General features: G+C 35.8%; 1 protein-coding gene across 5 annotated transcripts in view; it reads left to right on the plus strand.

Moving 5' to 3' along the window:
- LOC150098087 (DENN domain-containing protein 1A-like) overlaps positions 1 to 12,938 on the plus strand; it is a 224,361-nt gene that overhangs the window by 96,442 nt on the left and 114,981 nt on the right. For all 5 annotated transcript variants that reach the window (XM_090406168.1, XM_090406169.1, XM_090406171.1 and 2 more), the window contains one exon: positions 5,546 to 5,596. In XM_090406168.1, coding sequence (XP_090262294.1) covers positions 5,546 to 5,596 — 51 coding nt within the window. The remainder of the gene's footprint in view (positions 1 to 5,545; positions 5,597 to 12,938) is intronic.

Raw genomic sequence — 12,938 nt, forward strand, 5'->3', positions numbered from 1 at the left:
TCAACTGCCACTGAAAAAATTTCTCCAAAATTTCATGCTGCATGTTTAGAGATAGGCAAAGTAGACAAGATTTGTTGTGGACAGAGAGTAGCTGAATCCATACTGGTAGTTATGGATAAAGTAGTGGACTTCCAGGTGATGATAATGCAGTTCACTATTAGGTTTTCTCTAAAATAAAATCATTAAGAGCCTTTCCTTTAATGTTACACAGTAATCAGCATTCAGTTGTATAAAATTATGGAGACTACAACCATGTTAAGAACATCAGCATAACATTATAAATAGGGTACAGCTTTGATGTTTTTTCTTCACTAGAGGTCAGGCCAGTAGAATAAGTTAATCAAATTATTGGCACACTATTTAAAATGTAATATAGCTAGTCTCTCTCTCTCTCTCTCTGTGTGTGTGTGTGTGTTCAGATGATGACCTTAATATGAAGATCGAAACATCGGGAAATTAAAGTAATTATTCTTAGCACGGTCATAGTCTTCATAATTTTACAGAAATCAAAGTAAGAACAATTCTCAGTAGTAGCAGTATTATAACAGACTTTTATCTCTCTCAAATAGGCTATATATATATATATATAGGCTTTCTTATATATTGTGGCATTGAAGCAGCTTAGTATGAGCATAATGATAAGATCTGGAATGCAAATTTTCAATACAAATGAGGGATACCCTCATGATCATAAGAGTTTTTGGTCTATTTAAGTTTCTTCTGATCTTTCTAGTGAAAGATCAGAGGAAACATGCAAGACATTGTTTTTGTCTATTGAGATTACTGTTTATGTGAGAAAAGTCTAGGATAATTTCTTTGGATTCAACTGTGTGGCTTTCTACTTCATCGTGGCATATATGAATGTTTGATCTTGTATTCCATTCTATTTCACGTTGGCTGCCTTCATTATTTGTGTTCACTGAGAACAGGACATGGCTTGAGAGGGTGCTTGCTCTGGTTCTACTATAAGCGATGTCTCTCTCTGATGTTCTTCAGGATGCAGGAGGATGGACTTCTCAGTTTGGCCATAATATGGCTTCCCACAGTCACATATGATTTTATATACACCTGGAAACTGACAATGGTTGTGAGCCTGTTTTGGTTGGCTTAAAATTGATCTCAGTTTAGGAAGAGTGGAAAAGCACATTTTTATATTAAATTTTTTCAAAATACTTCTTAGTTTCTGGGAGAGCGAGCTGATGTACGGTAAAGAGATATAACCCTTGGGGTTGTCCTGTGTCTATGTTGGTCTGAGGATGGCGGTATAGTTGTTTATTGGTAGTTTTTGAAGAGTAGCCATTATTTATGAAGGTTCTTTTGAGATGTTGTAGTTCATTTTTTAGTTCATTACAGACCTAGCACGATGAGCCAGAGTGGATATGATACCTAACCTCTGTGCTGGATAGTGGTGTGAGGACACAGACAGGTATCTATCCATGTGCGTTGATTTTCTGGAGATCGAGATTTTTAAGGAGTCAGACATCTTCATAAGTTTGATGTCTAAAAACGGCAGAGATCCATTTTCTTCAATTTCGATGGTAAACTTGATGTCTGGGTGGCAGTTGTTTAAGTGATTTAAAAAAATGTATAGATTATCTATACCGTATTCCCAAATAAGAAATATGTCATCCATGTAATGGAGCCAGATTTTAGGTTTAAGTGTAGCAGTAGAGATGGCCTTTTCTTCGAAATCCTCGAAAAAAATGTTGGCTAGTATTGGAGACGGGGTTGCCCATTGCTAATCCCTTATTTTGTTTATAAATTTTTTCTTCAAACTTAAAGTAGCCTGAATTAATACAATGTGACAACAGAGCAAACATCTTTTTTGAGATCCTGTTACTTAAAATATTGAGAACCTCTTGAGTTGGAACATTTTTGAAGAGTGCCACTACATCAAAGCTCATCATAATATCTGAATTCTTTTTAATTTTGGAGATGAAGTATGTTGAATTTTTAATGGAAGAAGGAGATTTTCCTTCTTAAACTTTTAAGGATGATGCTAGATATTTTGATAAGTTATATGTAGGTGAGTTAATACTATCAACAATTGGCCTTAGTGGACAATTTAATTTATGTACCTTTGGAAGGCCGTATAATCTGGGGATGATGGATGTAGAGAACAAAGAGAAAGGCATATGTTTCTTGGAAGATGTTGGAAGTTTTTTTTCACTTGGGTTAGACTATAATAAATTTAGTTTAATCCTTTATTCAAGTGTAAGCAAACAAAGTTTGCACCTGAAGTATCTTCAGGATTGAGGCATCTCGTGGTAAAGGTGGACCAAGTTCTCATCACTCCTTGTCTTAGTATCTCTTATAATGCAAAGCACATCTTGCGGACATGTATAATGCTATGCATTAAGGGAAGGGCCAGTACCCAGACCTGTTTAGACCTTCATTGAGGTCTTGTGCAGGAGCCAGACCCAGAGGTGGTAATACTAAAGCAGCAGCAATGGAGAAGTCATATTTACCTATACGAGTTGCCAAAAGGTGTCTCACCTTATTATTCAATTACTCTACTCTGGGTTTAGAGAAAGATGTTGGAAGTTTTTTTTCCCATTGGTTAGACTGTAATAAATTTAGTTTAATCCTTTATCCAAGTGTAAGCAAAAAGTTTAATCCTGAAGTATCTTCCTGAAGGAAAAAGAAAAAAAAAACTTCCAACATCTTTCTCTAAATCCAGAGTAATTGAATAATAAGGTGAGATACCTTTTGGCAACTTGTATAGGTAAATATGACTTCTCCATTGCTTCTGCCTTAGTATCTAAACTTAATGTTCAAACCTCTGGCTCCCACTGACGAGACCTCAATAAAGGTTGAAACCGGTCTGGGTAGAGGCCCTTCCCTTAATGCATAGCATTATACATGTCTGCAAGGAATACATGTCTACTTTGCATTATGGGAGATACTAAGGAGCGATGAGAACTTGGTCCACGTTTACCACGAGTTGCCTCAGTCCTGAAGATATTTCAGGTGCAAACCTTGTTTGCTTACACTTGGATAAAGGATTAAACCAAATTTATTATAGTTTCTTGGAAGTTCCATGGCCTTTTTAGAAGGCTGTTCGTTCTATTATGTATCTTACTCTAATAATGCTAAGATTTTGTTTTGGTAATCTGTTTATTTAGGATGACAGTTGCATTACCCTTGTCAGCTTGGAGGATTTGTCAGTTTCCAGGTGTATATAAAATCATATGTGACTGTGGGAAGCCATATTATGGCCAAACTGAGAAGTCCATCCTCCTGCATCCTGAAGAACATCAGAGAGAGACATCACTCATAGTAGAACCAGAGCAAGCACCCTCTCAAGCCATGTCCTATTCTCAGTGAACACAAATAATGAAGGCCGCCAACATGAAATAGACTGGAATATAACTTCAAACATTCATATATGCCATGATGAAGTAGAACGCCGCATAGATGAATCCAAAGAAATTATCCTAGACTCTTCTCACATAAACAGTAACCTTAGTTATAGTTTGGCAGACTCGCATAGCTCTGCCATCAGATACTGGCTCACTCGTGAAGTTACACACACCGCACTTGCATATGCCTAACAATAGAATTTGAGCCTGGACTGTAGCTTCAGTTCAAACTTAATTCCAGTTCTTAGTCTGTTATTGTAGTGGTGCAATGTTTCTTTACAGTGTTTTTTATGTTTGCTTTTAATGTTCTCACGTCTGAAGAAGTCGGCATTCCGACGAAACATGTTGTGTATTAAATTAATTTGTTTTTCTAATTCTCGGAATTCAGTCAGTAAATAATATGAACATATCTACATACCGAGTCAACATAGCTGATAATCATATATTCATTTCTTACCTGGTCTGGAAACTGTCTAAGACCAAACATAGAACTTTTTCATGCTACTTCAAGCCTTTCATAAGTAGGAAGGTAACCCCATAATTTATAAGCAGTCCTCAGAGGTGCCCAAAGTTTTTTAATGATCAAAAAAAGTTTAATAATTGACTGTGATATTACCCTTTCCTGAGTACCTTCACCTGCATATATATTGGGTTATTCTAGAGATTTTTTTATAATCGGATGTTCCTTTTTTTTGTGAGTTGGGATGGTGATTTTAATTTCATTTAACTTCTTAAAAAATTTTCATTTAACTTCTTAAGGATAAGGTCTTTTCATTCCACATCCTGAAGCTTGCTTTATTGCTTCAGTTAGAAAGTGTCATGCAGTTATGTTCCATTGTTAAGAATATGGAAATGTGGAAGAGGCATTTGATAGGATAGTTATGGAAGTTGTTGGAAGTCAAGAGGAGTTCCAACAACTCCTCTTGACTTGTGGTTAATAGTTATTTATTTATTTTCTGTGCGCATATGTGTACATGTAATTTGTGTATTCATCCAAGCTGCTTGAATTGTTTCATTATTTCTTTGACATCACTTCCATTTGTTGGGTTGGAGGAGGGGGGGAGATGTGTGCAGTAGGTGAAGATGAGCAATATAGTCACTATTATAGATAGATGTGCAATACATTCATTTTTCTAAACTTAATGTTCAAACCAATTTTTACTCTTTCATTTTCAGTATGTTGTTTAGCAGAATAGCTAATAATTCACTAGGCAACCATGTCCAAATTTCTTGCTTGTAACATTACTTTGTTTTTATTCTTGAGAACAGAAATAATTTTGTGAATTTACCCAAATATTAATGAAAAACTTTTTTTTTTAATTTTTTTAACTATTAATTGTATGTAGCAGTTCTTTCTAGCAAGCACTAACTACTCCATTTTTCATAATGCAAAAATAGTAGACACTGGTTAAAAAAAAAAGTAAATTTATTTCACCTATTATTTACACTTTTTACTGTTATTTCACTATTTACAATTTTGTTTTTTTAATAAATGACTGTTCATCGCAATAATCTGCACATGTAATTTGAACAAAGTCTTGATTTCGTAGCATTGCAGTACTTGATCATCCTACCAGATTTAAATGTATTTTGTTTGGGATGTTCTTCTGCATCTACTCTGAAATATGTATTAAGCCCCAAAGATGACTTTCCTATAACTATCTAAATGTTGAGTTGAAAATAGCTATTAATAAATTAGTTAATCAATATTGTTAAATTTTGTACATTTCAATGTTTTATCCCTATAAAGTAATAAAAAATATATAAAAATGAAGCTCATGCACTGTAGTAATGTATACTAAATTATTACAGCCTTTCATAGTTGGAACCATACATAAGTCATCTTAAGTATACGAATGAATACATATTTCCAGCTTTAGCATACTATGAGGATAATTTAATTGAAAATTGAGTTAGCTGATCTGATATAGAGATAGGAGACATTTTCATCTGCCAAACCAGGTATACTGACAGGAGAACACATGCACAATTAAGAGATAGTATATTGGCCTCATAGCCTTAGTTGCTTTATTTCCAGTTCTAGCTAACCCTATATATATAATTAATTTTTATACGTGGTTTCAGCATATGTGCTGAAAATAATTAATGCATAACATAAAATATTTTGGAATCAATTTCAGAATGAAGCTCAGTGTAGTAAACACATTTATATTTCTTTTCAGGCAACACATATTTATTCCGGTTCTTCCAAACCACTTGTTGGACTATCTTTGGTAAGAGTGTATTACTTAAAATGATTATTATTATATAAGCATCTCAATGAAGTTCAAAGAATCAATGCTTGGAGACATACTAAGCATTTTTCACACAATAGCTATCATCACTCTTAAACTAATTAACCAACAAAACACTCATGACCACCTCTGGCAATCCATTCCACACATTCACTACTCTCCAACAAAAAATCTAATCCTTATTAACCACACTCTTATACAACCTCCAAGGGCAGTTTCTTGTTCTTCCCCCCCACTTGTCATGTATTAAAAATTTTCTTTCACATCAATCTTTTATAAATGCTCTTTTAAAACATCTATTCCTAAATGTTTTAGAGAAATATAGTAGTACAGTGTAAAATGTATAAATGTAAGCCTCTTTATATAAATTGTCTACAGAGAATTTTATTGATAGATTAAATTACTTTGAATAGAGAACTGTAAATAAAGATCATTATTTTTGATATATGACTAAACTATCTTGTCAGATATTTTATATCTTGTTATGTAAAATAATGTAGCAGCAGTATTTTGAGTTTTATTATTGGCTAAAGAATAGCTAGGCCATTAAGTCTAACCATTCATTGCAAAAGTTGCCAGTGGAGAGCAGCATTTCAGTACACAGTAAGAAAAATCTGTAAAGTATACTTACCCTTTTACATATTTGAAACCTAAAATAATTCTAAATAATTATTGTAGTATTATTAAGTAAGTGAGAAGCTTCACTTCAATTAATATTGAAAATGAATGCATGTTTTCTGCTATTACTAAATCTTTTATCTTAACCATTTTGCTGTTTGTAGTATTCAGGTCTCATGACATACATCATTTATGCAGTCTCAGTAATTGAAAATATGTAGTATACTATATGATGATAGATGACAAAATATCTAGCTGATGGAATGGAATACATGAAAGTAAAAAGTGCATTAGAGAGGAGGGAAGATGAAAAATAAAAAGAAATCTTTGTAAATTGCCTTTTATAAAGCAAAGGATGTATATTACTTTTATGTGTTTTTGTTAATGTTAATTTACTTCATCATTAACAAATATGTTGGGAATGAAGTTTTGTTGCTGACCAAAGAAAGGTCACATAGTGCTATTTTATTTATCTGACTTCTGTTAAAGTGAAACAACATTCCAAAAACAAAGCATTTCTGATGTCCATTCAATGAACAGTCAAAATTTGAACAAACAATTATTACTTTTCCTAATTTTGTGTGAGTGACAGTTGAAAAGGACTTTTTTATGTCAAAGTAGATATGAGAATTGTTGATGAAGCTAAATTGTTGGTGAATTTTTTTTTTTTAAGTTGCCCTGGAGTTCTATTTTGAAATATCCAGCATTTGAGGTGTTGATTTTAATTCTACTTTATGTGACTGTGTATAAGCCCCCCCCCCCCCCACACACACACTACTTCTCAGTAACTTCTGTCAATACAGAAGTCACCAAGAGATAAGAGATAAGCTTCAAAACATTACAGTTATATGGTGTAAATGGGACATCATGCCAAGCAATACGTAGTCTGTATTTAAATTGTAAATGGGCAATCAGAATCAAGGGTAGTAACAGGAAAGATTAGATGTAAGACTATCTCCCCTCTTATTTGTCATCTGTATGGATCTTTCATATTATGAAAGATTATTCTTTGTAAATAATAGAGAAAATAGCAAAGATGTTTATCTCAGCTCTTTTCTTTATTCATTTGATATTATACTCCTAAATAAATTCAATGCAAGGCTGCAAAATTCCTTAACTAAATTAATAACAAAGTGGAATGATAATCAGTCATAAAAAAAAACAACTACTATGAAAATTGGCAGGAACATTGAAAATCAGCTGCATCAGGAATGGAGAACCTTGGAATATTTTGGCAGTTTTATTGAAGATGGCAAACTAAGGAAATGGACAACTATTAAGCAAAGCTGCTATAGTGGGGAGTCAACTTAGTAAATGTATATGAAATAAGGGAGAAATCAGTCTGGAGATGAGAATTATTTTTATTATCTGAGCTCCAGAAAGTCGAGAATTCATTAAGAGAGGCCATAGATCACCTACTTGATCTATACTTTCTCTTAAACTCATTCACATCGAATGCACTCACTACTTCAACAAGTAGACTGTTTCATTCACTTGCTCACTGTTCTGTGATAGTAAAATCTCTCTCCCCTTTCTTAATCACACAGACATTTAACTTCCAGATGCTTGCTCTCCTTGCCTTCCATATAGCAAAATATTTCATTAGTCAATAGCCTATAACAGTTTTTTGTAAAACAGTAGTAGGTGCCGGTACTCATTCTTTGCTAGTAGGAAGAACTGAAAATTAAATGATATGACAAGAAAATTAAAATTTATTTACTGATATTGTTACTTCCTAGTATGATAATGTCAGAATAAGAACAGCAAATTAAGTATATAACACATAGTATATCAAGCCTAAATTTATTGTGTAAGTATATAAAATCTTCTTCTTCTGCAGCTTGTCTGACTTAAGTAGGATTGCTGTTTGTAGTGAGTCTCCTCCACATCCTCAAGTCCTCCTCCACCATTTCCCTCCATCTCTTCTTTGGCTGCCCATGCTTTCTCCTCCCCTGCACATCCATCTGCATGACCTTTCTTCCCACACACACACTCATCCTCCCTCCTCATCACATGACCAAACCATCTCAACCTTGCCTCCTGTATCTTTGCTCCTAAGTTCGTAAACTTTCACCGTTCCCCTTACATAGTCATTTCTCAAACGATCCTTTCTGGTCACACTGCACATCCACCTAAGCATTTTCAACTCCACTCCTCTATCCTGCCAATGTTATTTTTCCTCAGGGCCACAGTATCTATAGCATATGTCATAGCTGGTCTCACCACTGTCCTGTAGATTTTGCCATTTAGATTGATTGGCACCCTCTTATCATATAGCACCTCCAGCTATCTCTCTCTGTAGTTCCTCCATCCTGCTTATATCCTGCATCCCACTTCCTTCTCGGCCTCTGCATCCTCTTTCACTGTTGAACCTAAGTATCTAAAGTCCCTAACCTTCCTGATGACATTTCCTTCCAACTCCAGATCTGTCTCCTGGCTGCCATCCACTTTGCAACACATATACTCTGTCTTACTTCTGCTCAGTCTCATACCTCTCTCTTCCAGTACTTTCCTCCATCTTTTCATTTTAGCTGCCACTTTTCTTGATTCTGCACATGGCACAATGTCATCTGCATACAACATTGTCCAAGGCGTGTCTTCTCTCACATCCTCCATCACAGTATTAAACTGGAATGGGCTTAATGCTGACCCTTGATGCAAGACAACTGTCACTTGAAAACTTTCTGTCTCTCCCAGGCAGGTCCAAATTCTTGTCTTCACATTTCTGTATGTCTCCTGCACCAACCCAACATATTTCTCCGGTACCTTCTTCTCCCTCAAACACCTCCATACTTCTTGCTTTGACACTTTATCATACACTTTCTCCAGATCAATAATTACCAGATGTAGCTCCTGTTGCTTCTCTCAAAACTTTTCCATCATCTGCCATAACCCAAAGATAGTATCTGTTGTCGATTGACCAGGCATGAAACCAAATTGTTCCTTTGCAATCTCCATCTCCTTCCCTCAGTCTTCCATCAAGAACCCTTTCTAGCATTTTCATTGTGTGGGACATCAACTTTATTCCTGTGTAATTCTTAGTCTTGTGCATCCCCCTTTACCATTGTAGATGGGGACAAGAGTACTTTCCCTCCATTCCTGGCATATTTTCCTGTTGACAAATTTTTATTAACAGGTCCCACAGTAGGTCAAATTCCCTCTTCCCCTAGTGTCTTCCATGCCTCCACTGGGATCTTGTTGGAACCCACCAATTTTCTTTTCCATTCTTCATCCTCTTTATGGCCTCCTTCACTTCCATTCTACTAATGCTTTACACTATCCCCTCATAAGGCTGCCCATCTTCTCTGTGAGTCCTTGCATTTTCTTCATTCAAAAACCCTTCAAAGTATATTCTCCATCTGTTTCTTATATCCACATCCCTCCTTAATACTCTTCCTCCAGAGTCTTTGATCTGTCACATGTAAGATGTCTCCTTTGATGCCTTATTTCTACATTTTGCCAATTGATAAATTTTTCTCTGTCCTTCCTTTGCTTCTAATTGATCATAAAGATCTTGATATGCCATGGCTTTCGCTTGCACAACAACTCTGTTGGCGTCTCGCTTTTTCTCTCTGTCCTCTTCCACTCTTGATTTGTCCCACTTCTGCTTTGCCTTCATCTTAGTTGTCACTGCTTCTTGTACATTATTATTCCACCACCACCCCTCCTTCTGCTCTCTAATCTTTCCAGATGTTTCACCAAGCATCTCGATTGCACGCCCTAGCCCTTGTATCACTTTCTTTTTGACTCATTTAATCATAATTAGAGCTGGCAGTGAAGTTTTACAACCAGATTCCCTTCAGAATTGCTTTTGAATTATGTCTCCACTAATCATGTACACTTTCTAGTCCATCTGAAATCCTCTCCCTAAAACAGTTCCTCACACTCTCTTCTTTTAAGTGAAACCACTTAATTGCCTTTCTCCCATGGCCTTCAGAAGTTCTTATCTTTCACCTTATTTTAAAGTCTGTGCACAGCAGCCAGTGTTGCTGTGCCACTTGATCTGTTGGGATTACCTTACAATTTGTTACTGCCTTAAGATGTTTTCTTCCGGTCAAAATGTAGTCAATGTGTGAACTGTTGTTGCCACTTCTAAATGTTATCAAATGTTCTTACCTCTTGCAGAAAAAGGAGTTCACAATTGTCAGATTAAATGCTACAGCGAAGTCCAAAATCCTGTCTCTTTCCTGGTTCATCATTCCCACTCCATGTCCACCATGCACCCTTTCACAGTGCCTATTCTGTCTCCCTATGTGTCCGTTCAAGTCTCCTTCGACAATCACCATCTCATTTTCTTCCAGTTCTGTCATTTCTTCATCTAGCATGTTCCAGAACTCATATTTCTCTTCTGCTGTATGTCCAACTTGCGTGGCGTATACACATAAGATGACCAGTTGCTCTTCTCCAAGACCCAGTTTCATTCGCATGATCTTTTCATTCCTCCTACCCACTTCCAGTACTTTGCCCTTCATTCTGCCACGCACCACACTTCCAAAACCATTTCTTCTCTCTTTATTCACTCCAGAGTAGAACAATTTATACTTGCCTCCTAGTTCCTTTGCCTTCCCCCCCCCTTTACACCTTGTCTCCTGTCTCCTACACTCATAAATTGTCCAGCTTCTTCATCATGTCTGCCATCTCTCTTCCCCTTGCAGTCATGCTTCCAACATTCAGTGTTTCCACTTGCAACATTCTCTCCACCTGCTAAGCTCGCTTCTTTAACTGCACCTGCCCTTGATGCAGTAGCCCTCATCCACTTCTCGCAGCTGTAGGATGATGTGGCTGCACTTCGTTTAAGAGGTATGCCCTAGCCCTTGTATCACTTTCTTTTTGACTCATTTGATCATAACTAGAGCTGGCAGTTAAGTTTTACAACTGGATGCCCTTCCTAGCATCAACCCTTGCCATTTATCTGAGCTTGGGACTGGCACCTATTGGATCTAGCTTGCCCCCTTCGGTGGCTGCATAAGACGAACTGGCATAGCAAGATGGGAAAGATTCACCCCTGGCCCTCAAATACTCTAATAGCATTTGGAGGAAGGAGTAAGAAGAGAAGAAAGAATGGGAGGTACCAGTCTAAAGATAATATAACAGATGTATATTACATGAAGTAAGGCATGGTCCAGCATCAGGTTCCTCAGGTTTGCCATGTCCATACTCACTAAAGTGAGCCCAAGAAAAGAATGTGGTTATTTGTTCAAATATTACGCTGGGTACAGAGAAAGAAAAACATAATTTCAACGATTTCCGTGAAAGTAACTGTCAACAGTAATGTGGAAAAATATCCTGAGAAAGTATATAAAAATATATTTAAAAAAAAAAAAAGTAAAACATATATGATAATTTTTAATAAAAATTTATATAGCAAATATCCTAACAATAGGAGTAATAAAAAAATTTAAATTTCATTAAATAATTAAGTATATTTGCTTAATAGATAAACATATAAAAAATTACTGAATATAAAATTTCTAAATGTACCACATATGTGATGTTAATAAAGATGCTGGTATGCCGTACCAGCGTACTGTCACAAAAAAAAAATAAAGTACTGCCTATAACATGCTTTGAGAAGAAGTTTATAGACTTCTATCATATCATCCCTATATTTCTTCTGTTTACCAGGGTCTGCTATTTATATATTCTCAATCCATCCTCATAATCTATTCCATAGTTATGATATCATTTCTTTTATTCTTCTTTGCACCCTTTCTACAGCTTCTTTATCACTATCGAAAGGAGACCAACTCTGAGCACAATGGGCCAGTTGCAGTAAAGAGGCAAAATGACTTCCTTGTCCATACGTGTTCATTTCAATATTGCAATTATCCTCTGAGTTGTATTTGCAATTTTGCTATGTGACTCTTGAACTCCAAATTCCTGTCTACCATAACTTCAAGACCTCTGAAGCATAATCCCACCAATATAATATGTTGTTAGAAATCTGATCACTCCAGAGTACATAAGTTGACACTTGACTAAACACTGAATTGACAGTCTTTGAATTGAATTACAAGTCTTTACATCATCATTGAACAATTGAATATCTCCTGTCAGACCCTTCCTTCCCAATATCATTAATATATGCATTGAACAACAATGGTCGAAGGACTAATCACCTTAAATCTAGCAGATTCACACTCCTATATACCAATTTCTGATACCTGTCTGTCAGCCACCCACTTATCCAATCAATAGTTTATATTCCAGTCCCATATTCTCCAGTTTATAGAGCAGCCTTTCATGAGATATCCTACCAAATGCCTCAGCAAATCCAACAGTATCATAGTGTATCCATTCCCTTTATCAGCTCATCCATAACATTATCATAAACTACACATAACGGCCACTGAATAGAAACCTTTAAGCAGATATATCACTTATAAACAATACCTATGCAGTGTATACAAAATACTTTGTCACATGTGTCACCACACATTCTAGGCAAACATTTAAGAATACTGCTAGTTAGTGATGTTGATCACAATGGGGAAAAACAAGGATCTTTATAGTTCAATAAATGACTTATTGTGGATGCTCATCTGGCTGGTGCCACAATTTTGAAAACAGCAGAGCTCACTGGTTTCTGAAATGGTGAGATATCCTGGGTGTTTAATCAGTGAAAAAATACTCACTTTGCTTGTCTAAATGGTCCTAAGAAAGTCTATCAGAAACAAGCTTGCCATCATCTGAGAAGGCTTAT

Source organism: Typopeltis vanoorti, chromosome 16, assembly GCF_054136105.1.
Source record: "Typopeltis vanoorti isolate ZY-2024b chromosome 16, IOZ_Tvanoo_1.0, whole genome shotgun sequence".
Lineage (NCBI taxonomy): Eukaryota > Metazoa > Arthropoda > Arachnida > Uropygi > Thelyphonidae > Typopeltis > Typopeltis vanoorti.